General features: G+C 55.6%; 1 protein-coding gene across 1 annotated transcript in view; it reads left to right on the top strand.

The window, feature by feature from the left end:
* Positions 1-22,638, top strand: part of PNLDC1 (PARN like ribonuclease domain containing exonuclease 1) — a 33,271-nt gene extending 10,633 nt beyond the window's left edge. Inside the window, exons 4-19 of the mRNA XM_075553870.1 lie at positions 755-794; positions 1,673-1,796; positions 1,945-2,033; positions 4,611-4,711; positions 8,088-8,164; positions 8,335-8,478; positions 9,050-9,119; positions 11,542-11,627; positions 12,656-12,711; positions 18,181-18,245; positions 18,898-18,951; positions 19,249-19,291; positions 19,746-19,842; positions 20,094-20,269; positions 20,419-20,517; positions 22,575-22,638. Of these exons, the coding sequence (XP_075409985.1) occupies positions 755-794; positions 1,673-1,796; positions 1,945-2,033; positions 4,611-4,711; positions 8,088-8,164; positions 8,335-8,478; positions 9,050-9,119; positions 11,542-11,627; positions 12,656-12,711; positions 18,181-18,245; positions 18,898-18,951; positions 19,249-19,291; positions 19,746-19,842; positions 20,094-20,269; positions 20,419-20,517; positions 22,575-22,638 (1,385 nt within the window). The remainder of the gene's footprint in view (positions 1-754; positions 795-1,672; positions 1,797-1,944; positions 2,034-4,610; positions 4,712-8,087; positions 8,165-8,334; positions 8,479-9,049; positions 9,120-11,541; positions 11,628-12,655; positions 12,712-18,180; positions 18,246-18,897; positions 18,952-19,248; positions 19,292-19,745; positions 19,843-20,093; positions 20,270-20,418; positions 20,518-22,574) is intronic.
* Positions 22,639-27,412: the final 4,774 nt, after the last annotated feature.

Below are 27,412 nucleotides of genomic sequence, written 5' to 3'. Positions count from 1 at the left end.
CCAGGGGGCAGCACCTACCACACCTAGCCCAGCAACCTGAGGGGCTAAAAATGTTGATGGGTCTTGGCAGGATTCCGGCTGGACATGATGCTTTTAAGTTAGGGTCTTGGTAGCTATTCTGACTGACTGAGACCAGAAACCAGCTGGAGCCTGGTCTCACACTTACATGTCATGGCACCTCCCTTGTCTTCTGCTTTTCCTGTGAGCTGATGAGAGCCGTTTCACCGCTTCCTGAAACGAGACTATGTCACTCTCCTATTTCCTCCAATCCACTTTAAGAATGGGCAGCTTTTAAGTTAAGTCACAAAATACAGATCTGCTCTTTCCCCAAATTCACCTGTTGCTAACCTTTTGCTTTGTTTGCCGTAGAACGTGCTCCCCTGCCCTTCACCCTCTGTGTGCGTCTATGTCTGCAGCTCTCTTATCTGAACAAAACCCACAGCTTCTCTGTGGTGAATGAGGTGGCGGTTTACATGTCAGGCCGTCAGTCCTGAGTTCAATCATTTCAGCTACTTACCCAGTTTCCCCAGTAGCTCAGCCCCCTCCCCACTGGGTTTCTTTTCTGCCCCTTGTGGAATACTCCTTCCCCCTCACCCACGTGTCTGGTTGGATCGATCCCTTTGGAAGCTAAAGGTATTCAACCGTTCTCAAGTCCAGGCTGGGGTGCCGGGAGGCCAGGCACTTTGGGAGTGGTCTGTCTGCTCTGGCACCTTGTGTCGCTAAGTGCTCATTGCTGTCTGCTCTCACCCTCTAGGGCTGTCCGTGTTCTCCAGGGTCAAAGGCGAGTACAACAAGTACGTATGAATCTGGGGCGCCCGCCCACTTGCCTTCTCCATCCTCAGGCGGTGGAGCCCCCACGCCCCGTGTGCCCCCGGTTCCCTGCTCTGTGAAGCCCAGCATGCCCTTCCCAACTCCAGAAGTCGGGCCGTTCCTGAGACCCTGTTTCTTTCTCTTGCACCTTCATCACGGCCATCACCACGGTGTAAAAGACTGCTCCTCACCCCACCCACCCAAAGGCAGGCTCCATCTGTCAGGGTGGACCCCACTTGACACCAGGCAGCTTCTGGGCGGTACATTCTGACCCGAGAACAAGCCCACGTGGGGACCCGTCTCTCTAGCCCCCCAATAGCAGCCATAAGACTTGAAAGGCAAAACCACTGTCAGTTGATTCTGACTCGGCGACTCTCCAGTTCAGAGTAGAATTGCTCCTTGGGGCTTCCTAGGCTGTAAATCAGAAGGAGCCCTAGTGGTTGAGCAGGTTACGCATTGCGCTGCTAACCACAAAGTCAGCAGTTGAAAACAGCTAGCCGCTCCTTGGGAGAAAGACGAGGCTTTCTGCTTTCACGAAGATTTGCAGTCTCCGAAATCTTCAGGGTCTTCTCTGCCCTGTGGAATCAGGATAGACTTGATGGCAGTGAGTTTCAGTTTCAGGCTCCAAAAGGTGAGCAGCCAGCCTCATCTCTCTTCCAAGGAGCAACTGGTGGGTTTGAACTGCTGACTTTGCAGTTAGCAGCCCAACACTTCACCCACTTTGCCACCAGGCCCTGGCCTTAAAACCTAGTCGACTTTCCGATACACCTTAAGGCGTAAGTGGAAGAGGGAGCACATGCCAGCGCCGACGGAACAGCGGTCTCGGTGCTGTTTCTCCTGTGCTTCTCTTTCCTTGAAATAGGTATGTCTCCCATTCATGTAACTTCTTCCTCTTCCCGACAACATTTGGGATTTTGGATTCAGAATTCTCTTTCCAGGCGTCCAGTGTTCAGTTTTTGAATCAGTACGGCTTCGACTACAACAAGGTACGGCGTGGGAGGGGTGGACGCGGCAGCGGTCCGTCCATCGGTCCCTGAGTCATGTGTTTCTTTCCCCTCTTAGTCAGCCTGAAAGCACCCTCCTCCCTCCAGGCTCGAAAGACACTCACACCCGTCTCCTCGCTTTGCTCTTTAGTTTCTCAAGAATGGCATCCCGTATATGAACGAGGAACAAGAGAGGAAAATGAAACACAGTATCCTGAGTGGGAGCTGGAGAGTCCGAAGGTAGAGCGGATTTCGTTCGCCAGGTGTAGTGTGGGCTCTGTTTTTCTGCATCCGACGGTGACCAAGAGAGAGGTGACTGTGGGTAGTGCTCATTTCACTGTCCGGCCCAGAGAACCCCCTCTGGGGCGGGTGCTTCCTGCCCCCACCCCCACCCTGGAGGGGAGACTGGCCTTCAGCAGCGTCCTCTGTCAGCGTCAGCTCCCAGGTAAACCGTCCATGGCACCGAGTGGACTTTAGGGACAGGGAATGCGACTCTTACTGTGGGGCCCACAGCCCTGGCGCCTTAGTGGTAAAGCGTTGGACTGCTTACCTCGAGGTCAGCCGTTTGACCTGCTCTGGAGAAAGACAAGGCTGGCTGCTCCCACCAAGAGTCACAGCCCCAGAAGCCCACGGGGCACTTCCACCCTGTCCTGCAGGGTGCCCATGAGTCGGCCGGCGCCAACTCGATGGCAGCGAGTTGGGGTTTTTTGTATTGTGTAGCTCAGATGCACCCAAGTGCCATTCCGGAGCCTGTGGGGAAACCTGGGTCCTTACTTGCTGTGAGCTGTTTGGCCAGCCTGCCTTTGGACCTTCTGAGGGGCCAGGCACTGAATTCTGCCCCTGGTCCCAGGCCCTGTGGTTTGGGGCACCCATTCATGCAGGTTTTACTCATGAGAATTTCCCCGTGGCCCTCTGATACAGACTCCAAATCGCCATTCTCCCCTGGGTGTCTCGTGAAAATGTGGGTGCTGACTCGGTGTGTCTGGGGGGGAATGGGGGAGGAACACCGTCAGCATCAGGTGGAATCCGAATGAGCCAGGTTGGGGCCCGGGTTGGGAGGATTTGCCTTCCAGGGCTGCGCACATAGTGGCCGCCACCTGAGTTTGGTGAGTGTCTGTCTGGCAAGGAGGCCCAGCTGGCACTGCTGATGAACTGGGTGAAGGCCTGGACGCTGGTAAGGGGAGCTTCTGTCTCGGGAGACTAAGTGCCCTCCTGGGGACAGAGATGTTAAGTGCTGGGTCCCTCCGACCTCTCCCAATGGGCCTTCATTTCTGCCTCTTCTGTGAGACCCAGGCTGCTCTGGCAGGTACATGAGTTGCAACAATGAACGGTTGGGCCCGAAGGAGCAGGGGCCAGTGGTCTGAAATGCGGGGAGTTGGAGCTGGCCCCCCGGCACCCGCTGGCCCTCTGTGTGGTGGGGGTAGGGGAGGCTGGCTGCTCAGCCAGGGTCTGAACTGTGGAGGGCGGAAGAGAGCTGACACAGAGCCTGGGATGTGGAGAGGTGGGTGAGCCCGAGGACACCCAGGACTGCTCAGCAGGGAGCGCCCAGGGGCCTTGCCATTCAGGGCTCAGTGAAGATGGATCCGCTTCGCTGTCCTGCTTTTCTGTGTCCCTCCTGTCCCTGGTCCCTGAGCCTGGCTGTGGACAACCAGGACTGAGGCTGGGAGCAGGGTGGGCTGCAGGATGGCGTGGGGCCCCTGGCATGCCTGAAATAGGGTGAGGGGGTAGGGGAGTGGGGGGTATGTGTGATTGGAAACAGCCGCTGCCGCCCTCTGGGCCCTAGATGCCCCGGCTTTAACACGAAGTGGGTTACATCGGGCAGCTCTGAACTCAGAGGTTTTGATGATCTGGTCTTGGTGGTGCTGGTACGCCACGTTGGAGGTTCAGTGCTGCTGCTGTTTAAAAGTCCTGGTGGGTAGGTTTCACATTCAAACAACTCTTCGTGGTGAGAAAGCAGTTTCCATTTTTGAGCCTTCTGTGATTTGGAGAGGAGCCGTGGTGGAGCAGCAGGCGACTCTTGGGGCTGTAACCGCAAGGTCAGCGGTTTGAACCTCACGCCCGCCGCGAGGGAGGGCAGCGGGGCTGCTGGCTCCTGAGTTGGGAAAGTCTCAGCAACTCACCGTGCAGTTCGGCCCCGTCCTGAAGGGCCGATTCCAGTCAAAAGTGAATCGATGGCAGTGAGTTTGGGTTTTGAGTTTTCATGTCGGCGAGAGGTCTCCCCCGATCTCCAAATAGCAGTCCGTGCTTCTGCTTTGAACGCAGGCGAAGATGTGGCCCCAGGAACCCATCTTTCCTGAATTTCACCAGGCGCTGTAGAGAAGGACCACTGAAACTCACGCAGACACGCCCAGGCTGACAGAGTGCTGCGGGCTGACCCATCCCAGGGCCTTCTCCTCCCAACCCTGGGGAAGCAGGATGCAGGAACCATGGCCCCCGGTGGGGAAGGGAGTAATTCTCTAAGCTCACGGCCCTCCAGTTGATGCTGTGGCTCGTAGCCGCTCTAGAGGGCAGGGTCCAACTGTCCTGCGGTTTCAGAGGCCGTGACTCTTTCCTGGGCCGACAGCCTCGCTCCCTCCTGTGGAGCCGCTGGTGGCTTCTAAGGGTTCATCTTGTGGTTAACAGTCCAACACGAACCCCCACCCCCACCCCCCCACCCCCCGGTTGCTTGTGTAATAAGACCAGGAGCTAAATGGTCCCTGGGTCTGTTTTCCTCACCAGCTCCCCGCGGTGCCAGCAGAGGCCTCGGAAGTATGTTGCCTTGTCTTCTGGTTCTAGCGTGGTATCTCCAACATTTGTACTTCCTGCCTCTGTTTTCAGTTCTTTGGATAAAGACCAAATCAAGTTGGTGATTGACAGAGTGACACAGTGGCTGGACCTGGCTGAGGAGGGGGACTCTATGACTCTCTCTGGCATCACTGGTACGTCTGGGGGAGCTGGGGGTGCAAGGGCAGGTCCCTGTCACGGGCCAGCCAAGGGGGTGGTATTGTTGGTCTTCTCTCCCCAGGGACCCAGCCGCAGTGTCTGGTGCCAGTGTGGGTGGAGTAGACGCGCAGCCCTGTGCTTGAACAAGGCTCTAGCCCCATGCCAAAGGCTGGAGGCTTCTTGGTTAGCTGTCAGTATTGAGGACGAGGAAGTACGGTCCCATTCTGACCATCTTTTTGATGCCGACCTAAGTGCCTCACACGATACCCAAGGAAAGTGTCCCAGAAGGACAGTTCTAGAGGACGTGGCAGCTTCCCGGTGAATGCTATTGTAAACAACAACAACAGGAAAACAGCATCCAGTTTGACTTCAGGGCCTGCTTGGTAATGAAATAGTAACGACTAATGGGATGGATGACACCTCCGCCTCTGGTTATCTGGCTTTTTAACGTAGAGGGTGTCTATCACACGGGGTGTGCGTAAAACAGTCCTGCTGTGCACCCACCTAGCTGCCCCCCTGCAGAGATCGCCTTGGGAGCACCTGTATAGGTGAGCATTTGGAGCCGGCCCCCCAACTTTTCCCTGGAGCATCACCTCCACTGAAAAGAGCTAATTGTGGTCACGTAGCCGCCGTGGGTATTTGCGGTTTTCTTAAATGAAAACAAACCTGCCACCCAAGGACGCTCACTGGCAGCATTCGTTGGGGAAAAAATCCCCAACTTGCTATCAAAACGGGATTTTGAAAACTTGCACCTCCCCCGCTAGCGGAGAGGGGAGTCCTTAGCGCCTCTCCGGGGCATCGCAGAGGGAACGGTGCTGACTCGGAAGGTCCATGTGCCTTTAGCGGAACCATGTTCCAAAGGAGGAGCCACGGTGTTACAGAGTCCATGGGAACGACCTGTGAGAACTGATGGCAGACCCATCGATTGGACCCTGACTCACAGCACCTTGTGTCAGTCTGTACCAGAGCAGACAGCCTCATCTTTGTCCAGTGGAGCGGCCGGTGGGTTTGAACCGTGACTTTGCAGGTAGCCCAGTGCTGAGCCCAGGCACCCCAGGGCTTCTCATCTTCAGACTAATCTTTTGCGAAAGAACATCTTTTGGTGTGTTGTTGTTATTATCCAGAATGATTTGAGAAGCATTGAGAGTAATTGAAAAGTAATTCTTGTTTTCTGGTTGCACATCTCTGTGAGACTGGAGGGTCAACGTGTGCTTCTGTGAGGAGAGCATATCCCAACAAGTACAGAAACAGTGAAAGATTCCAGCCAGACCTTACGAGATTTGCACAAATGGAAATCCCCTCACTATGTTTTTTTTTGTTGAGTGAGAAAAAGTTATTTTTCTGTAAAAATATCACTTAGACTAATGTATAGTGGGGCTTGTTATTTTAAAAGAACATTTCAAACTGCTGGTTTATTTTGAGTTTCAAGCTGGGCTGTTAAGCGAAAGGGTATGGCCGCTCAACCCCGCTGGCTGCCCTGCGGGAGAAAGGCACGGCACCCTGCTTGTCTAGAGACGTCCAGTCTTGGCAGTCCGATGGGCGCCGCTCTGCCCTGTCAGACCACGGTGTGTCAGGATTGAGCACAGCGTGTACGGCTCGCTCACACGCACACTCCATGGGGTGCTCAGCCAGGAGTGGAGGCCCTGAGACCAAAAATGTTGAGAAGCCGCCCTACCTCATGATGTGATCGCGTGAGCTCAGGAGCCTCAGGCAAACCTGAGAGGTGCTTTGTGTTTCCCCTTCATGTAGTTTCATTGGCATATATGTCACATATCATACAGTTGAATCATTTGATGGTGCTCAGGTTTGCGCAGTCATCACCACAGTCAATTTCAGGTAGTGAGAACGAAGTGTTCTTGCGTTGAGGGAGGGCTTGAGCAGAGGCCCAAAGTCCTTCCCCTTCCTCAGGGTATTGCCATCTAAGTAGATGTACCTAGGCCCATTCTCTACTTCAATGAATGAGTATGTTTATACCTCCATCCATACCTTTGCTTCCTAGATCTTTCCTGTTTCCTTTTCCCTTCCTCCTGCCACACCATCACACTTCCCTTCTGCCTCCTAGTACTTTCAGCTAGATTGCTGTTGCTACAACACCCCCAGGAACTCTACATGGTCCTCATTGTTGCTTTAAAAATGTTTTTTTAATCATTTTATTGGGGGCTCATACAACTCTTATCACAATCCATACATACATCAATTGCATAAAGCACATTTGTACATTCGTTGCCCTCATCGTTCTCAGAACATTTGCTCTCCACCTAAGCCCTTGGTTCGTTGTTGCTTTTAATTCCCTAGTTCCCCTGCTTATAGCATTGTTTGCTCACTGCTCCCTTCCCCCGTCTCCTCCTTCCCCAGGGTCCCTCTGGAACCATTGATCCCATTGCTTTCTCCTCGGGCTTGCTTCCCATGCCTGTCTTGTATAGGTAGACAAACAACCATTACAGAGACAAAACAGAAGATTGAATACAAAGAGAAAAAAACTGCCAGAAAACCCCCAAACAGCATATGTAACTCCAGGTCTGCCCCCTGACCTTCCTGACGCCCCACTGGTCCCGGGGGTAAAAAAGAAACAATTTCAGAACATTTTCCCTTTGTGCTCATTAGCCACCCCCCCCCCACACCCCTCAAGTGCCAGGCCCATGAGCAATGATCAGTCCAGTTTCATATCCAGACAGACAGGCGTGTGAAACACAAACAGGAAACAGGCAAACAAATATGGCCCACCACGATGACTGGACAAAACAGAAAGGCCTCAATTCCAAAGCAAACACATTGAAAATGGAAATGTTTAAAATGGGTCCAGAGGAGGAGCAAACGATAAGGAAGCACATCTTGACCTCTTTGTTCAACGCACCATCATCGATTGCAGCGCGCCCTGAGCAAGGCTGTTCCCATCCCTGGCTGTGGTCCGAGGGAACTCGCTGGAGGCTTCATCGGCATGCGGACCCAGGGAATGAGCTCTGTGACCCACGTGTTCACAATTTAAGCTCCGGCACCCTTCCCGTCTTTGGATTTGGATTATATTGTTTACAATCCTGGGATCACACAGGCTGGTGTGCTTCTTCCACGTGGACGTAGTGGACTCCTCGCTTAGACGGCTGCTTGTTGGAAGACAAGTATTTAAGACCCCCGACGCTCGTCTTAGAGCTGGGCGCCATTGGACTTGTACGTTGCACTCTGTTACAGCACCCCGTCTGCAGGCCTCTCCTCACGAGGGCGCCACTGAGCAGGGCTGTCGTGAGAACTGGCTGTTCTCGGGCAGCCACCGTTTTCTGACGGCTCCGTCCACCTGGTGGTTCTTTCCTCCTGGAGAAGTGGAATGCTGCCCGGGCCGTGCGTGGTTCTGTGAGAGCCGGTGTCTCCTTGCTGTAGGGTTCCAGGCCTTTGAAGTCCAGTTGGTGCTGCATCAAGCGCTCCCTAACATCTGGACGGTGTTCAGGGACCAAGAAGTGAGTGCTCACGTCTTTCCATTTCACCCTCCCCCCATCCACCCACCCTTCCACTTGCCCTCCGAAAGGTGGTTCCTTCTTTCATCCTCCGTCTTGCGGTGGAGGATGTCTCTGGGCTTCCTTCCCAGTAGCCTGATCTTCAGGGACCTCGTCTCCACTTCCCCTGCCAGGTGACGGTGAAGAAAGTGAATACGCAGCAGCGCTGGTACCTGGAGAACACCCCATGTGAGCAAGGGGACTGCTGGAAGGAAAAGCTGCTCCTCTCTGCACGGGGCTTTACCGTCTTTTTCCAGATGCTGGTGAAGGCCCGGAAGGTAAGGGACGCGGCAGCCCGCCCGCTGGTGGCCTTTGACAGTGCTTCTTAGATGCCCGAGACAGAACAGATCCGTTGCCAGTACAAGCAGGTTTCCATAAGAAAAGGGACCAGCCCTGGTCAACGGCAGCCTCCTGGATTAAGCTAGACCAGGCCATGGTCTATTAATTTGGGGAGAACCTGGCCCACGGGAAACGCTGCCATTTCTTTGTTCTTAACAGGCACAGGAGGACTGCACTTCTGATTGGCCTCAAGCTACAGGGGGTAGGGGGGTGGGGGGCTGCAGGTGTCTTCCTGACAGTCTAGACCCGCCCCCTCCCCAGACCCTGCCTCAAGGCCTCATTGCTCTATTTCTGTTCTTCGGGGCATGGGGGTGGGGTGGGGACACTTAACCAATTGGATGGCTTCTCAAGGTGGCGTGAAGGTGACGAGGGTGATCCTGGGACCAGGCTTGCAGTGGGTTCTGAATCCGAATCCTTGGCACGAAATGCCTCTTAGCTTAGGGGGCCCGCTTGTTTTGGTGGCGTGTCTTTAAACCCCACCTCTCTGACCCGCTGACTTGCTCCGAGCAGCCTTTAGTGGGACACAACATGATGATGGATCTGCTGCATCTCCACGAGAAGTTCTTCAGGCCTCTCCCAGGTAGGGCAGCCCCGCCCCCCCCCCCCCCCCGTGCCCCTTCCCTTGTAGCCCCCTGGGCCACCTGGCGAGGGGAGTGGTGCCCGGCTGCGCTCTGAAGGCAGCTCCCCGGCACGCACACTGCTCCAGGTGTCTGGTTCCCGCAGAGGAGGGCCAGGACCCCGTTTTCCTGTGGTGGGAGACAGGAGACCCCTATAAGGGAGAAGAGACCTCTTCCCCAGCTCTCCCGTCACCGGGCTGCCCTCCCCGACAGTGCACTTGATGAGACCAGCAGTGTAGAGAGCAGAGGGGTCACCATTCATCTCAGCGCTAGTTTTCGCTCCTAACTTCTGCCTCTAAGGCAGCAGTTCTCAACCTGTGGGTCACGACCCCTTTGGGGGTCGAACGACCCTTTCACAGGGCTCGCCCGATTCATAACAGTAGCAAAATGACAGTGATGAAGTAACAACGAAAATCATTTTCTGGTTGGGGGGTGACTACCACGTGGGGGTCGCGGCGTGAGGAAGGCTGAGCACCACTGCTCTAACGTGAGGGTTTGTACTGGACTATCATATGTCTGGGTTGTTTGCCACTCCCCGAAGCATTACAGTTAAATACGGTCATCAGTGTCGTCAAAGTCCTCGCCAGCATCCTTTGTAATGGCATGTGAGGCCGACTCCCTGCCATCGCCTCGATTCAGACTCAGAGCCACCCCACAGGACAGGGGAGACTTGTCCCTTTGGGTTTCTGAGACTGAAACAAACCCTATGGGAGTGGGAGGCCTCATCTTTCTCCCTCGGAGCCATTGCTGGGTTTGAACAGCTGACCTTGCCGTTAGTGGCCTAACTCATTAACCACTGTGCCCACCAAGGCTCCTCGATCGTGACTTCCAAAAAGACTCACTGCCATGGAGTCAGTTCTGACTCACAGGGACCCTGTAGGACAAGGGTGGAACTGCCCCTGTGGGCTTCCGAGACTAGAAGCCTCATCTTCTTCCTGAGCAGTGACTGGTGGTTTTGAACTTCTGACCTTGTGGTTAGCAGGCTACTGCATGCCATTCCCCGTGCCTGTGTCTCTGGCCAATGGCAGAGACACAGCAGCTAAAGCTTGGTCTCGAAGCCCTGCCGGATGCCCCTTTCTTCCCCCGCCCAACCCCATCCTTGCTGCATACCTCCCCTGGAGCGTGCCTGTTGGCGGTTTCCTTAGCTTTAAAAGGGGAGTGACCATCATACACAAGAGGCGCCCTAGTTGGCACAATAGGTGAAGCACACGACTATTGGCCCGAAGGCCAGAGGTTTGAAGCCACTGGATGCTCCGTCGGAGCAAGACTCGGCAGTTGGCTTCCCAAAGGCGGCTGCGAGCGGGCCTGGCCTCGAAGGTAGGCACACCAGAAGCACGGTGCCCGCAGCACAGCGCTGGGGGGGTGGGGGGGCATCACAGTAAGCGCCAGGAGGATCACAAAGGGTGGGGAGGCTCCAGGAGAGGGTCTCCCCAGAGCTGAACTGACAGCATGTCTGGGTTTGCGTGTATCGACAGAAGATGGGTAAAATGACTCAACCCTTGTTGAAAATGAAGAAAATGGCAACAGCCATGCAGTAAACCCCCCCCCCCCCCCGGGAGAAGGGACTCTGCCAAGAGGGGGACAACTATTGCAGACTGGCACAGGCTGCGCCACTGCAAGGAGCCTGGGGACGGATGGACAGACGCGGTGGTGACACGTTGGGCTGCCACCGGCCGGGTCCTCCAGAGAGAGCGGTCTGGGGACCACAGGCTCACCATGCGACAGTATGGACGCGAGGGCAATGGGTCTGTAGTGGCTGACGTGCCGTGGTGGTGGTGGTGGTGGTGGTGGTGGTGGTGGTGGTGGTGGTGGTGGTGGTGGAGGTGGTGAGAGAGGAGGTGAAGGCCCCTAGGGAGGAGGGGTTTAGGGGAAGCGGGGAGGGTGCGTGCTGGCAGAACCACAGTGGAACCCTGCACGAGTACCGTGCCTGCCTGGAAGTCAATAGCTCAGTGTCTTAGACACACCGATTGACCCACTGCCCGCCCAAGCACACTACAGAGGGATATGCGAGGGCAGAGGTTTCCCAACACATCCGTGCCAACGTTGCGTGGCCACAGGCGCTGCCCACGACTAGTTCAACTTTTCTTCCCCGGCCGCTCCTCCCTCCAGTGAATCCCAGTTTGTTTCCTCCAGATAGTCATTTGCAGAGGATTGGTTTCACCCCTGCCTCTGCCCACCTCCCCTTCACTGGCCGGAACCCATGCCCTCTGTGAGGGGACGCCTTGGTCTCTTATCCTCAGATTCTCTCCTGGGGGGAGTTGGTCTGAGACTTGGGATCCTTAACCGTAAGATTAAGGTCATTTTCAATTTCGATTTTGTTCTTGTTTGTTTTACGGAGACTGTTTCAGCAAGTAATCTCCCCTCCGACCGTGTCTTCCTCCTCAGAAAGCTACGATCAGTTTAAGCAGAACATCCACCACCTGTTCCCTCTTCTCATTGACACCAAGAATGTCACCAAGGATCTCTGGAAGGTGAGGTCAGGGAAGCCGTGCGTCCCGTAAAGCACTTTCTCAGTGTTCTCCTTCTTGTGCAGTATTATTGCCCCCCCCCCCCGTCCTGCCCAGTTCTTTGAACAGTTTATTAAGTGGTGTCCGTTACCCCAGAGGCATCATGGGAACGTATATATGAGGGGGCTTCAAAATGTTCCTGAAGAAATTCCTTTCTCAGTTCCATTGCCCTACCAACGCCCACCCACCCCCTTTTGAAGCCCCTCCATCCTTGGCTGCCCTCCCCCTGGTGCTCCCCCTGATCAGCGTCCTGGAGCTTGATGCACACACACCTCGTAAATACTCGCAAATCCCTGGAAGGGGAGCCAGACGGTCGGTCCACCATTCCGGAAGGGAGCCGCCGAGCTGGGGCGGCACCGGCACATTCCCACCCACAGAGGCGTCTGCTGTTTGGACGTGGTGTGGGTTCAGTGAGGATGGCTCCCGGGATGCTGCCAGTCTCCAGACATCCCTGGATGCACTGGGAGAGATTTGGGCCTAGTCTGTCGGAACTGACCTGTGCTGCTTTTCAGTGAGATGGTGCTGAACTTGGAGGGTTGATAACCTGGCATTGCTCCGAAGTTCTTTATTATTAGTAGTAGTAGTATTAGTTGGGATTTAATGCATAGATCATATTGTTCCATAGTTTTCACACTGCCCACTAGTCTCAACATACATTGTTGACCCGAGTCGAGACCTTGTGTATAAATCCCTTCAATACCTGCTTTGAAGAGGTCGTGAATGGGTGTGTGTGTGTGTGCGTGTGCGCGCATGTGTGTGTCATAGTGTGTTATTGTCCCCGCCCCCTCCCCTCCCCCCTCCCCCCTCACACCCCCCCCCCCCGTTACATTTCTCCCTTATGGGAAACCCAGGGATATTGGGAATCCCGAGAGCATAATTAGGGAATGAAGATCGACGTTTTCCAGGTGATTCCAGTGAACATTGGATGACACTTGAATTGGGTAATAATGCAAATGTTTTTATTCTTCCTGATTGCGTTCCGGTAACTGTAGGAACTGAATTTCCCAAGGGTCTCGAATCTTTCAGAAGTTTATGAAGTCCTGAACAGGTGAGGAAAGCCTGGTTTGGGAGCTGCTGCTAACGCGTGGCTTCTCCCTCAGGCCAGTGCCCGAGGTGTCTGTGCTTGTCCCCAAGGCCGTGGGTCAGAGGGCGGGGGTATGGAGGTGGTATTGCTGCTGGGTCAGAGGGCGGTGGTATGGAGGTTGATAGATTCCGTTGGAGAGGGCAGGGGTCCTGGTAAAGCAGCCTCGGGCCCAGCCCTGCTCCATCCTCATGACGGCTGGCTGGTTTGAGCTACGCTTCTGAGACTGTTGTCCGCCCGGCTCATGGAGGCAGGGGTGGATTACACAACACACAAGCTCAACACAGGCTTCCCTTGTGCTGACGCACCGCTCTGCAGGGAGCAATTTCACACGCATGGCTCATGGCAGACGCCCAAGTCGGCACCAGTAAGCCCATGCTCACTGCGTGCTCCATCTGTCAAGGCTGGTGAACTTGTGAAGAGCCTTTGGCCACCGCACAGGGAAGGGCTGTGGGGTTGGGAGAGAGGCAGACCTACGAGCAGGATCTTGGACGTGGTGACAAAAACATGAAATTGTTCGCCACAGATGGCGACCCAGTACTGCCTGGGCGCCCCCTGTGCTCCCTCCCCACCTCTCACTGATCCTTTTACTTGGTCAGCCGTGATGCCCCTTCCCAGAGATGACCCTGGCCAAGGCAGGGCTAGAGGCCTGTCGTCCTTGCCGGGCTGTGTTTCTCTCTGGGCCCAGCAGTGTCCTCCCCCTGCAGGCCAGTCCTCTGCTCTTCTCCACTCCCGCTGCGCCTCTTTCTGCCTGACCTTCCTCCCCGAGCCGCCAGGTGCGACCTCGTTCAAACCAGCCAGCCCGGGACCTCTAGGCCACCGAGTGTCCCTGCCCCACTAGCCCCACAGGCTCCTTCCTCTGTCCTCAAACGCAGCGCTGTGCTCCAGACCAAGTTCTTACAGTGCCAGACACTGCGGAGCGGGTGTGGTGGTGTGGGTGTGGGTTAGAGAAGCTTTGTGAGAGACAGACTGCATGTTGAGAGGCTCGTGAGATGGTGTGGTGAGAGGTGTGTGTGTGTGTGTGTGTGTGTGTGTGTGTGTGTGTGTGTGTGTGTTATGGGGTGTAGACTGAATGTAAGAGGGAGTGTGTGTGTATGGCTGATAGATGAGACTGTGAGACCAATTCAGGGACTGAGAGAAAGTGTGTGTGTGTGTGTGTGTGTGTGAGAGAGAGAGAGAGAGAGAGAGAGAGAGAGGCAGGCAGACAGACAGACACACTCTGGGAGGAGAGAGAGAGGCATGGTGTGCGTGTGTCTGAGGGAGGAGAGAGAGAGAGGCATGGTGTGCGTGTGTCTGAGGGAGGAGAGAGGTATATGTGAGAAGGGAGATTGCAAAAGAGGCTGTGTGCACCTGTGTTTTCAGTGTGTGTGTGCGTGTGTGAGATTGAGAGCCCGCATATGAGGGGGAGACTACTAGGAGAGGGAGATTGTGGGGGAAAGAGACTCAGACAGTGAGATAGAGACAGAGAGGGAAACCAGGAGGGCAGTGTGTTTAAGAGATTGTGAAAGACTGTACACTCGGGGGGGGGGGGGTGGTACGAGAGAGGGGGGCTGTGTGCCAGTGAACGGGAGAGGGTGAAAGAGACACTCTGCGTGTGTGTGTGTGACACAGAGACAGACAGATGGAGGGACGGACAGGAGAAATGCACGGGCTGTGGGCAGAAACCCCGCTTTGCCATTCATAGGCTTATGGAGGGTGCCCGGTGGGGCTGTGGGCTGGGCGTTGGGCACTTCACACCCGCCAGCTGCTGGGGGACAGACGGCACCTGCTCCGTAAAGAGCAACAGTCCTGGGCATCCTGGGTAGGCTGCATTAAGTCGGAACTAACTGGACGGCAGTTTGGGTTTTTTGGTTTTTGTTAGTTTAGCCATAGAAATAACTTGGGGCAAATTGCATAATCTGTCTGCCTCAAAGTGAGTCATGGGAGAAAATAGCGGTACGTGACTCACCAGGTTGCTGCGGGCCTTAAACGGGTTAATACAGACATACCCTGTTTGCGCTTTGCTTTCGTGTGCCTCGCAGGTGAGGCCCCCTGCCCCCTGCCCCGCCTCCTGGAGCACGCTCCGCATGTCTTGCTCTGTTTCCACAACACACTCTGCTTTTGAACTGGCTCCACAAACTCCCTGTGGTGGTCGCACAGAACAGATTCTCGACTGACTGGGGACGCTTAGCAGGTTGCATGTGGGGTGAGAAGTGCTGAAGATACAGTTGTTCACTTGGGACAGTTTCTTTTCTACCGTGCCTGCAGGCAGGCCTCAATCTGGCCCTCAGCTTCTTGATCTGGCCTCTGCTCTGCTCGGGCAATGTTAAAAGGTCTTTTGGGGCTGCCAATAAATGCCCAAAGGGCATGCCACTCCTCCGTAAACCTCCGTGAGTAGGCTCCATGAGTCAGTGAGCCCAGCTCCTAGAAGTACCCAACTCAGCTCAGCCAGCCCCCAGCCCCACAGCACTCAGCTTTGCCTGCTCTGTGTGCTGGGAAGCCCACGGCTCTGTCTCAGACTGCTGCTTCGCCCCTGCCACACTTCAGCTGTCAGTCAGAGCACAGGGATCTCAGGGTCCAAAGGACGTGCTTTACTCCTGCCTCTTCTCACGGGTAGTGAGGCTCTCACTACCCTCACCCACCCACCCACTTCTGAGATGGTACCCAGTAGGGTGGCAGTTACAAGTAACCATGGTAACCGTCACTCACAGCTGAATCATAAAATTAGTATTTCCACCCCCCACCCCCCACAACCTCCACCCTCACCCAGAACCATCAGGACAATGAATGTCGTTTTGAGGGAGTAACAAAGGCTAAGTAAGATTGTGGCTACAGGAACTATGTTAAGTAATTAACTACATTGCAGCCAAATAGCTCTATCTGTGCATTTTCCCAATATTATATAGTCACTTTATATCTGCGTTACATGGTGGAAATGCTCACGCTTTCAAACTTTTTCACAATTCTCTTGCACCCTTAATGAACCAGCTTACTGTAAACCTAACTTATAATCCCCACCAGGTATCACCAAATCGCGCGGCTCAGTGCATTGCCGCCTTCTCTTCATCGTGATGGGTTGAAAGCAAACTGGTGTACCCTCTCTGCTGTGTGCCTGGACATGCACAGATACCCGAAGGGTGCCTTCCCTTTGGTAGCGCGTGCGGCGTCAGCCGGTGGTGCCGTGTCAATGACAACAGTGCCAAACAGCACCCTCATGACGTGGGTGTTGGGGTCTCGTCCAGCGAGACCCTCACGCGGTGACCCGGAGGGGCAACGAACCTGGATGGAAAAAAGACACAGAGACGTGGGGCAAGACAAGTGCTGATCAAGCCCGTTTATTTTGCCAAAACTCGGGGTATATATTTACAACAGAGAAGGAAGTGGGAGGCACATATTCCAATGAAGCACACTGTGTAACAACCAATTGGCTACACGTTTCAATGAAGCATACTGTATAACAACCAATCAGCCACATGTTCCTAATAAGGTACAAAGGGTGCGCAGCAGTACTCAAAGACGTCTGTGGTGACGTCCGCATGCAAATTAAGGCTTACCGGGTGAACTTATCACTATGTTCCTAATATGGTATATCTGCAGTTCAATGGGTGCTCAGTACTTTGACTAATGGCAACAAGGTTAGTTATCGCAACTGCCCATGCTACTGAGCACGTAGCTTGGAATGTGGGGGCGAAGTTGGGCAGGAAACAAAACCTTGCTGTTAGAAAGCGGCCAAGTTTCTGCTACGTGTCTGAGGCCAAGGTCTTAATGGCTATTGGCTCCCAACACGTGGGTACACTGACCGGGCCTGGCTTGCAGACGTGTTAGTCTGGGCTGACCGGAGAAACAGGTCCAGAGACACTCATCTATGTCTAGGAAAGAGCTTCATATCAAGAAGTAATCGTGCATCCATAAAGCAGCCCAGCCCTGCCCAACTCAAGTCCATCAGTCTGATACTAGTCTGTAAGTCCCTCTTCAGACTCACGCAGTCACATGCACGGACGCAGAGTGCAGGAGGACCCCAGGCCAGTGGGTGCAGAGTTGGGTGGATCCAATGATGGTGGTCCCATCACAGGACTCGGCAAGGGCTCGGGAAAGTCTGAGTGGCTGGCTGGCACAAGGGTGAAGGCAGAGGGCAGGGGCAGAGGGCAGAGATTGCGATTGATTGATTCATTCCCAGGACCCTCTGTATGAGAAGGTCAGGCCCACAAGGAAGGGTCATGAGACTGTGACCGGACTGACAGACAGACTAGACTAGACTCCACCCCGACACTTTTATAGCTTCAAGTTGACATGAAATGATGCAATGACCACAATTCAGGCTGAGAGGTTGAGCACAGTAGAGACACTAACAGGTTTGGCAGCAAATGCATGAAGGTCCCCTTGCTGTTAGCTGCTGTGACACACACACACACACACACACACACACACTCACACACACTCCTCCTCCTCCTCCTCCTCCTCCTCCTCCTCCTCCTCCTCCTCCTCCTCCTCGCTACAGCCATTGTGTCTGTCCATCTTGCTGAGGGCCTTCCTCTTTGTCGCCGCCCCTCTCCTTTACCAAGCATGATGCCCTCCAGGGCTTGGCTCCGCAGACAACATGGCCAGCAGACGGGAGGTGAACCGTAGGCCCTGCCCTCCCTCGGGGTCCCGGGGTGGTCCGCTCAGCTGAGGCCGCCTGTTATTTTCTCCTCCAGTGCTGCTTGTCTCAACTGCCACCAGCAATCATGCCCAGTGTGATTTTGCTCTTGTTTTCTGCTTCAGCTCTGTCCGTGGCTCCTGAAACTACCACACGTCCTCTTGGCCCTTGCCCGCCTGGGCCTGTCTTCTGCCTAGTGCTTTGGCTGCGCTTTCCCTTCTTGGGAGCCTCGGTCCTCTCTTCTCCGCTTGAAATCCCTGACTCTTCCCCAGCTCTCATGTCAGGCCCAGCTCTGGAACCCCCCCAAGTACAAGCCGCTGTAGGAAGCATCTTCTGTGCATCCTGAAGACTGAAGCGTCCCCGCGTGCACTGTGCTTAAAGAAGCAGTCGTGGTAGTTACACGGAGGACACTAGGTGCCCGAGGGAAGGGGCGGTGGGCAGCTGATCATGGCACTCAGTGCTTGACAAGCATCCCAGCTGCTTTCTTCAGAGCCTCTTGAACTAGGGTACCCCAACTCACAGCTTCAAGATCGTGCCCAAAGAGCAAGAGCAGAGCTTTACCGGGGATCAGGGCCTGCTGGTGACAGCTTGCTGGAGGTCCCTCTGCCGACCGACCAACACGAGTGGCAAGGTCACATGCTCAGGGGTCAAGAGGACAGGTGGAAAGAAGCCTGGTTCTGCCCCTGCCCACTAGTCTGCGTCTGTTCTCAAAGTCACCCAGGACTGCAGACCTCTTCATTGATAGTGACTTAAGGGATGAGGCCCTAGCGAGCCCTGTCGCTAGAGAGTTGTTCTTTACCCTGTTTTCTCTCTCCCACCAGCGACTGGAATCCCACGAGGAATTCTGGCCCCGTGATTGTCCACTCGAGGAATTGTACAAAGTACGGTACGTGCCCACTAGAACCAGCGCCTCTCTTGGTGGGCATGCCATGCCGGGGCTGCAGCCGTGAGCTGTCCTGAGCCTGGCTCTCACTGAGCAGCAAGTGGAGGGAGGCCTGTAGGGGCTTGCGCTCCAGCCTCGACTTGACGGACCATCGAGCTGGTTCTGATTCATATCGACCCACTTGGCACAGCAGAGCCACCCAATAGAGCTCTCTTGGCTGTCACATGGGGGAGCTTCAAACATGTTGTGGACAAATCCCACTGTCTTTGGATTCCATTTTCCACAAACGTTTCTAAGTCACCGCGGGGTAGCCCTGGGTCCAGGTCAGCTCGATGGCCATGAGCGTTGTGAGTTGTCCTGCGGGAGCCCTGGGTGGACTGTTAGCCTTCCGGTGAGGAGCTGGGCCCTTAACCGTGCGCCACACAACCCACCTCACGTGGAGAGACCGAGAAACTGAGCTTTTCCCCCTCCACGGACGGGGGTCCAGTCCCTCTCACAGCCCTGGGAGAGCACCCAGGTCAAGATGTCTCAGGACTTGGGTGCCCAGGGTGTGGAGGGACAGTGGGCGGTGCCTTCAGTAGACACTCCCCCCCCCCCCTCAGGCTGTGTCCTTATCACGGCTCAATATTTTCTCTCCTCTTTCTGGATGTTTCAGTTGAGACCAAGTATCCCCACGAAGCAGCCTACGACGCCTTCCTCTGTGGGTCAGGTAAGGGCTGCTGTCTTTGTGCCAAGAAGTCCCATTAGTATCTTTTTTCTCCAGTGGTTGCATTGGCCTGTGGTGCACGTATACAATTCAGGAGTGGGGTCCCATCACGAAGGGTTCTGGTGTCATCCCCACCGCCCGTTTGGAACGTTTGCTCGGTTCTGATGCTCAGCATCGCGGGCCATGGAGAAGACTCTCTTTGGGTCTGTGACCAGCGCCCCGGGTGCGTGTTTCTCCAGGTGGCCTGGAAATAAGCCATGAGGGTGCGTGTTTGGTTCCATCTCGAACTTTCTTTTCTAGTGCTTTTGAAAGTGGCTCATTTACTCCTCCAGAGAGCCTGTGGGTAAGCGCTTGTTTCCGTTCACCCCGTGGGCCCTTGGTTGTAAGCCCTGCAGGCCGGGGCTGCCCCAGGAAGTGGGGTGTGGAGCATGAGGGCATGTCTTCATCGTGAGGCCAGGGTCAGGAAGGGGTGGGGAGGTGCTGGCATGACATCGCAGGGTGACAAATGGCACCTCACTGAGCATGCACAGGGCCTGCTGCTCGCTCCTGTTGGTCCCTAGAGGGACCTCCAGCAAGCTGTCACCAGCAGGCTCTGATGCCCTGTAAAGCTCTGCTCTTGCTTGGGCTATTGGGCAGGATCTTGAAGCTGGGAGAATCACACTGATGTAGCTTGGGGTTGGAGCCAGGCAGCAATGTGGGAGTGGGCATGCCACCCTGGTTCTGTTCTCTGACCCGCGTCGGTGAGCAGACCCGAGCATCTGAGAGCTGGGCGCTTGCTTTCTCTGTGCCCGTTGTAGCGATTCCACCCCTGTGCCCTCCTTCCCCCTGTACCTGGAAGTGCTGACCCCTTACGTCAACCAAGTGAATCTTATCCGAGCTGGGGTCCCTAAAATCGTGAGTAGAGAGTCTATTTCTTCTGGACTCTGTTTGGGTGCTTGGGGGACAGGAGGCAGGGAGGGCTGGTGGCCTTTCTCTGAGGTGTACATGGGGGCCTCTGCAGGCCCGTTCTTGTGTCTCTTCTGTGTCTTTCTCCTGGGACCCCGTCTCCTCACGGAGACCCTTTCCCAGAACTGTCAGGCCCTTCGGATCGGACAAGATGTTGGTGGGAATCACAGGGAATCCCTCCAGTTCTCTGTATTTTCCAGAATTTTTCTGGTCCGGACCATCCCAGTATCCGACCGCCCATCCTCATGCTCTGTGTCAAGAGGTGGCCGGGGGTCAGCGAGCAGCAGATCTACTGGGAGTTCCAGACCCTGTGCAAGTTTGACGTGCGGCGCTTCACGCGGAACAAGTTCCTGCTCCTGACCAACAAGTTTAAGGAGTGGGTGCTTCCGTGTTCAGCCCACCTCTCTTCACTGCCATCCCCACCCCCCATCCCCCACTCCCGAGCCTTTTTCCACGTGGAGCCTCAGGGGGGCAGTAGGTTGAGTCACACTGTACTGACTAACCCAAGAACACCTCTGTTGGCAGTGCTCGGAGCATCTTGAAGGAATACCGACACCATCCCGACCTCCAGGTGTCCCTGTATAGACACTGGAGGCACTCACCAAACGTCAACTGCTTACTACAGTAGGTGTCCGCGCGGGAGGGGAGCAGCGCCTTTCCTGTGGCTCCGCATTTCCATTGTGTCTCAGTCGAGTCCCGCTGGCTGCCTTGGGGGGACTGGGGGGGGGGGGGATGCGCAAAGCTACTGGCAAGGCCAGGTAGCTGTGTCCAGCAGCGTTCATTCTCCAGCTTCCGCCGAGCCTTGGCCACAGTTGGCACCATGCTGGGGACTTACAGCCATTTCTCAGGGCCTTGCAGTCTGTTCTGACTCGGCAACCCTACAGAATAGGGTTGAACTGCCCCTGTGGGGTTCTGAGATGCTAATTCTCCAACGGAGAGCCTCCCCTTTCTCCTGAGCAGCGGCTCGTGATTTTGAACTGCTGATCTTGTTTGTGGTTCACCACCCAACACACAGCCCGTTATGCCTCCGGGCCACTGGGGAACTGAGAGGCAGACCCTGGAGGTATGGTGGGTTGATGGGAACATACCGTGTTTCCCAGGCCACAGAGTTGTGCAGGCGGCGCTGTGCCGTAGGCTGTTGGTTGTGCAGGAGTGAGGTGAAAGCGCGGGGTACCACGAGAATGTTTAAGGGGTGACACAGACACAGAGTCGGGACAAACGGTGCGGACAGACGTGGCTGAGCTGGGTTCCCACACACCACACGTCTCCAACTTGCTGAAAAGGCAATGTGAGCTGCTCCCTGTGAGGTGCTGGGAAGCCAGGTGTGCCCGTGCCCGTGCCCATGGGAGGAGGCCGCCTGCTCGTGGGTGGCTGTATGTGGGGTGGCAGGTGTTCCTGGGGGCACAGGTGGGCAGTAAGTGCTTGGCATCTCCGGTTGGCAGTTTGAACCTCAGAAGAAAGGTCGAGTGGTCCACTTTCAAAAAGCCTCAGCCTTTCACACACACACACACACACACACATGCTGAGAGGTGGCGCCAATGGTGCGCTAATGCTGCTCCAACACACACACACACACACACCCTCCCCCCGGAGCATTGCTGCCCCAACACACACACACACACACACACACATGCTGAGAGGTGGCGCCCACTCGGTGGGAGCTGGTGTCCTAAGTGACTAGTTAAGTGCTAGAGCAGGCCTGCAGAGTGGGGCGGGGGAGGACTGGGGAGTCACAATGTGGAGGGGACAATTGGTGGCCCTCATTAAAGCGGGGAGACTTGAGCAAAGATTTGAAGGTGGTGAGGATGGAAATTACCCAGGGACATCTGGGGGGACAAGCACGCTTCCAGGCAAAGGCCAGTGGGTGCCGTGGGGAATGCAGGAGGATCTGTGCCTGGAACCGTGAGGAGAAGAGGGCAGGGCAGCAGCCCACAACCAGGGCCAGGCTGTGTAAGGGTGACAGGCTGCTCCCTTCCCCCCATCCCCCAGGAGAAACCTGGCATTATTGAGCCAAACTCGCTGCCAGCAAGTGAATGCCAACTCCTAGCGACCCTGTAGGACAGCGTAGAAAGCCTGTGGGTTTCCGAGGTTGTACCTCTTGATACAAAAGAGGAGGAAGCCCCGTCTTTCTCCCTCGGGGTTCAAGGCTGGTGCCTTTGAACAGCAGCCTGATGTGTAAGCCACAAAGCCACCAGGGCTCCTGTGGGCAATCTGGGAAGGTTTGAAAGAGACACGGGATCTGATGCGCATTTCGACAGCTGGACAGAGCTGGCTCAGGACAGCGGGCACAGTGGGTGTGGTGAGAAGTAGGGCCAGGGACGGATCGGATCCAGGGTCAGGCGTGAATTCTGTCTTTTTGTTTGTTTTTCGGCCCAGCAGAGGAAGATGGCGGCGCCATTGATTAAGCACGAGGAGGGTTTGGGCTGGCTGCTGAGAGCCATCACTGAGTGAAAATGCTGCTGGTGGAACGGGAGGTGGCCCCAGCCACTCACTGCCTGTGCCTGTGTGGGCGGCATCTGTCAGCCCCTGGGGACACAGCAGGACTGTCTGCATCACAGAGCGGCTCGGAGGGGCTGTTGGGTATCGGCACCGGGAGGAAACCACATCCGGGGCAATGAAGTGGGCACAGTGCCAGCTCTTACAGCCGCCAGGGCTCTCTGACCTGTGTCCTTGCCTTGCAGGATCTGTGGCATCATCACCACGTGGGCCGTGGTGGCCTTTCTGCTCGGCAGACCCAGAGCCTGATGACAGCACGGTCCCCGCCGCTGCCGGTTTGTGTCTTTCTGATCCATCCACAGACGGCGCTGTACGGGCTTCCTGCTCCGAACTCGCAACTCTGTACATAGTCTCAACGTAAAGAAGGCCTGGGGAGCCTGACGTGGCACCGGTGACCCGGCCAGCAGCAGTCTTCTTCCTCTGAGTGACTCGGGTGAAGCCCCTGCCTCCGAACAAGGCAAATGACTTCGAGGAGAGAAAACAGGGCCAAGAGGCCAAGGGGAATTCCCGAGACAGAGCCTTAGGTTTAGTAAAGGAAAAAAAGTGAAGTTTGGGAGAGTCCCCATCCTGTGCATGGGTCATGTTTTGAGGGGTACAGGCAACAACCCCTAGGGCGCAAAGTCTGGCTCACAGCGCCTCTGCCCTGTGGCAGGGCAGCCAGCCGGTGCCGGCAGGATCCGGGAAGCAAAGCCGAGCAGCTCAGGGTGTTCATGTTTGGGCGATGTATCAGGGTAACTGAAAAGGATGGGAGAAGTCATGAGGGGTTGGTTGGGGGGAGCTTTGAAATGGGAGACTCAGAAGAGGCGCCAAGAACCTGTTCAGGAGCCTGAGGGCTTAGACGGGATTCTTGGCAGGACTCGGGGAGCCACACACTCAAAGCTGTGCCGTGGGGCACCATCTTTGAGCAGGGCAGCCCTCTTGCCAAGGTTGGGCAACTTGCCCTCACTTTGAAGGGCTTGAGGCCACCTCTGCTGCCACTCCACCAATTCCCCACGGCAGCCACTGCCACTGGCTGCCCGCGCCGCCGTGAAGCCGCCGCCGAGCCTCTTCTGCACCTGCTCTGCCGACCCCTGCCCAAGAGAGCTGGGAATAGACCTCTTCTGTCACCTGGAGACTGCATGTTTTGTGAAACAAAGCTGTTTATTTTGGGGGGGAAATTATACCAGAGTGCAGCACACTTATTTTTGCTTCTTGTGCAACGTCCCACTTTTCACTTGGCTTTGTCTGTATTTGTTCTCGGGCAGTTCGATCAACCTTGAACTTGATTGACACGTGCAGTCAGACTCTTAAGTTCAGCCCAGGTTGGTGGGGGGGGGGCACGGGGCGGAAGGGTTTGTCAGTGGAGGCAGCTGCCCAGGTGGAGTTTCAGAGTTATTTTCCAGAACTTGGAGCCTTGGCTCGGTCGTGAGTGTGTCCAAGGACCCACGGGCTGCCGTGCGCAGGCTCAGGGCTGTCGAGTGACTGTCTAGTGAGTGATACTGAGGCAAACCTTGGGGGCGTCGGGAGGGGATTTGAATTGTTGGTCTGGAATCTCCCCGACTCTGTGGCCTTTTGGGGTCCCCTTGTCTTACACTAAGCAGACAGGAACACGACTGAGCAGTGTGTCTGGCCGAGGTAGTTCCGGCACGTTTCTACAAAGTGGCTATTTCAGCACCTCCGTGTGGCTCTGGAGTCTTTTCAAGGAGACTCAGATAATAGTGAGGGATTCCCTTTGTTTGCAGAAATATAGTTAGGACTCTTGCATCTAAGTTTTAAATTGTGAGGGACAGGACTGGCTCTCTGCCTCAAAAGCGTGCCGAGCCCCGTTCTAGAACATTGGAGAGTAAGCCCAGGGGGCCCAGCGGTCAAGTGCTCTGCTGTGGTGCCAGAGCGTGGCTGCTTGAATCCACCACCACTCCGGGAGCAATGTGGCCCTCGTTAAAGGTGACGTCCTTGGGAGCCTGTGGCGTTGGGTTTGGGCTTTTTAGGAACTTTCGCAGACTCTGGTCGTTTAGGCCGGACCCAGATTAACTCGCACCACAGTGCAGGATGGCGTACCTGCTGCGTGCACCCTCAGCCTGGCACACAGCACCAACTCAACCCGGGCAGCTGTCGGATCCCGCAGCCTGCACTGCCCCCTGATGGCCAGCCGGGGTGCGCACAGCTGGGAGCCCAGCACCGCAGGTTTGGTTTTGCTTAAATCCACCCCTTAGAGGAGCATTCAGAAATGCGTAGGAGTCCAGGGCCCACCCCTGCATCCTTACCAGCCCACCCTGGCCCCGTGGAAGACAAGCCAGCTGGAGGGAGGCCGCCCCTCTGTCTGTGAGAGCTTTCTGGGCCTTCTGCACCTCCAGCTCTTCACATCTCTCCCCCCAGGGCTGACCACATGCTGGCGTCTCCCACCATTGAACCCAAAGCAGGTAGCCCGGGGGCTCTACTACTCCCCTCCTCACCTGAACACCTCCCCATGAGGTCCCGCAGTCCTGCCTACCCCCACCCCCAGCCTGGGCTGTGAGCAGGTGTGCTCATCTCTGCCTCACCTGGGGCCTCCATCACCGCCCACACCTCTACATCTTCACCACCATGGGCTCCCTCCCCAGGCCCCTAAGTCTTCTCACCATCCATCCACCCCTCCACCTCTGCAGCCTACCCCCCTCTGAGACCCCCATCTGCGGTGCTTGTCCTCAGGCTGATTCCTGGAGCCCCTCTGCAGCCACACCACCTTCTCGTCCCCACGTGCCCGGCCAGCAGTCCTCTGCTCGCAGACTCCTTCTCTTGCTCAGGCTTGTTCTGGAGCTGAGGTTGCTTAAAGCGCCCCTTGTCCCCACCAAACCACATGCCACCTGGGCAGTGGGACGCTTTCCTGCACACACGGCCCCCATTTGTGTGGCGTGGCACTCAGGCCTCCTAGCAGGTCCACGCACACGTCTCCCGACCCATCCTGAAGGGGGGCCGTGTCCAGTCCGGATGGCCCAGTGAGGCCTGTCCACGTTCCTGACTGTCCTCTGCTGGCTTGGCAGCTTCTGCCTCCTCTCCGTCCCTGGGTCCCCCTGTCAGACTGCATTATACCACACTGTGATGTCCTCAAGGAGACGGGTTGACACCGTGGCTGCAGTGCGGGCTTGGGCTGGGGGCAGTTGTGAGGATGGTGCAGGACCAGGCAGTGCTGTGCTTTGCTGTGCCCAGCGTCGCTATGGGTCAGAAGCGACTGCTTGGTAACAACATCTGTATTTAAGCACTGCTGCTAACTGAACGGCGCCTGTGGCACCAGAGAAAGACGTGGCAGTGGCCTTCTGCCATAGAGGACTGCGTTGGAAGCCCCCCTCCCGGCCTCAGGGTGTGTTTTATTTTCTCCAACACAATAGAGTCTACAGGTCGAGGGCCCAGCCCCCCCCCCCTATCGGGGTGGTCCTGTCACCTCTGCCCTGTTGGTTGTCATCGTACATCTAGCTGTGGAGTCCCCTCACTCATGCTCGCCCCCATCCTGCCCCCACTCCGCTCCTCAGCTCAGTTCGCTGACCTCATGGTCCTTGAATGTGCACCCTCCTGGTCTCCCACCCCTCCCCCGGCCCCTGGCATTCTCTGAGGGCCAGTGGTGTCCAGCCTGGTCCAGGTGCTGGGGCACCCCCAAATAGGGGTTGGCCATGGCCAGGTGGTCTTATTCTCAGGAGTGCTGGTCACTGCACGCTGACATGGCCCTACGTGGGCCTCTGGGTTGGGCAGGCCCGGGCAGTCGGTGGAGGGGGGAGGGTTGGGGGGGGTTCTCAGTGGTTTCAGGTGGTGCGCTCTGGTGGATAAACCTGGCTGTCCTGGGCGGGCCCGGCGGGCTGCACGGGGCTGGATGGAGATCTTGTGTCTCCCCTGGGGAGCCTCCCCACCTCCTCCTTGGGGTCCTTTCCATAGAAATTCTACACTTCACGGTTTAAACTATTTCCATGAGACTTGCGTGAGAAAGATCGTGACTCGAAATAACAGTCTTAAAAATAATCATCTTAAAATTAGTTGACCTTTCTCTGTGGATCCTTTTCTCTGAAGGAGAGGCCGTTGCCCAGATTGCTCTCCTCGGTCTGTCTGTCACCTGCTACACATTCATGTTTGGGCAAGGGAAACACGACAGGGCTTTCCGACGAGGGAGAAAGCAGGGCCGAAAGCCCACTCCTCTCCAACCACACGGCAGCCTTGATGTCACATCCCTCGTTTGTCTGAAATCCAATGCCATCCAACTTCACCCTCAGGCTGGCGGTGGGGGTGGGGGGTGGGGGGGTGACTTTCTAACTGTAAAGTTCATTTGGAAAAGTCAGCAGGCATTCATTCATCTGAAAACATGGATAAAGAAAACCAACAATCCCGCCAACCTGTCATACCTGCGCTGCATTGCCCTCAGGTGCCTGATTTCCACACCTGAGTGTCTTTGAGATTAGGCTGCCACTTTCAGTCCATGGCGTGCCTTCATCGACACAGCAGTGTTTTCGTCATGTGCCCACAACGGCGCATCTGGCAACTGCATGTTACATGGATGACAGCGTGGCATGGTAAAGCTCTAACGGACGCTTGTGGGAGACTGACCCGGACACGGATGAAGGTACAGCAATTGTCTGCATAGAGAACCGGGGCTGTGATAAAGCTGGCGTAGTCCATCTGAGACGAAGATGTTTGGGGAACTGACCACGTAGGAAAGTAGAAATAGAATTAATCCTTAATTTGACCTTCATACTAAAATAAAATTGAAACTATTTCACAGATTTTTTTTAAAATGACAGTAAATAGAAGAAAATGAAAAAGTTACCCTTGAGATGAGGAAAGGTTTTGTAAGCATGAAACAAGCTTAAAATAAATTTCAAAGGTTTCCTCACATTTTCCTGTATTTCTCAGTCTGCGTGTGTGTGTGTGTATTTTTATTAATTTAACTATGAGAGAGAGAGAGAGAGAGAGAGAGAGTGTGTGTGTGTATTTAATGCCTTCAACAAGGAGAGCCCTGGTGATGTAGGTGGCTACGTGTTGGGCCACTAACTGAAAAGTCGGCAGTTCTAAACCATCCGCTGCT

This window comes from Tenrec ecaudatus, chromosome 7 (genome assembly GCF_050624435.1).
Source record: "Tenrec ecaudatus isolate mTenEca1 chromosome 7, mTenEca1.hap1, whole genome shotgun sequence".
Lineage (NCBI taxonomy): Eukaryota > Metazoa > Chordata > Mammalia > Afrosoricida > Tenrecidae > Tenrec > Tenrec ecaudatus.
Note: the sequence above shows the minus strand (reverse complement) of the source record. Positions and strands in the feature narration are given on the sequence as shown.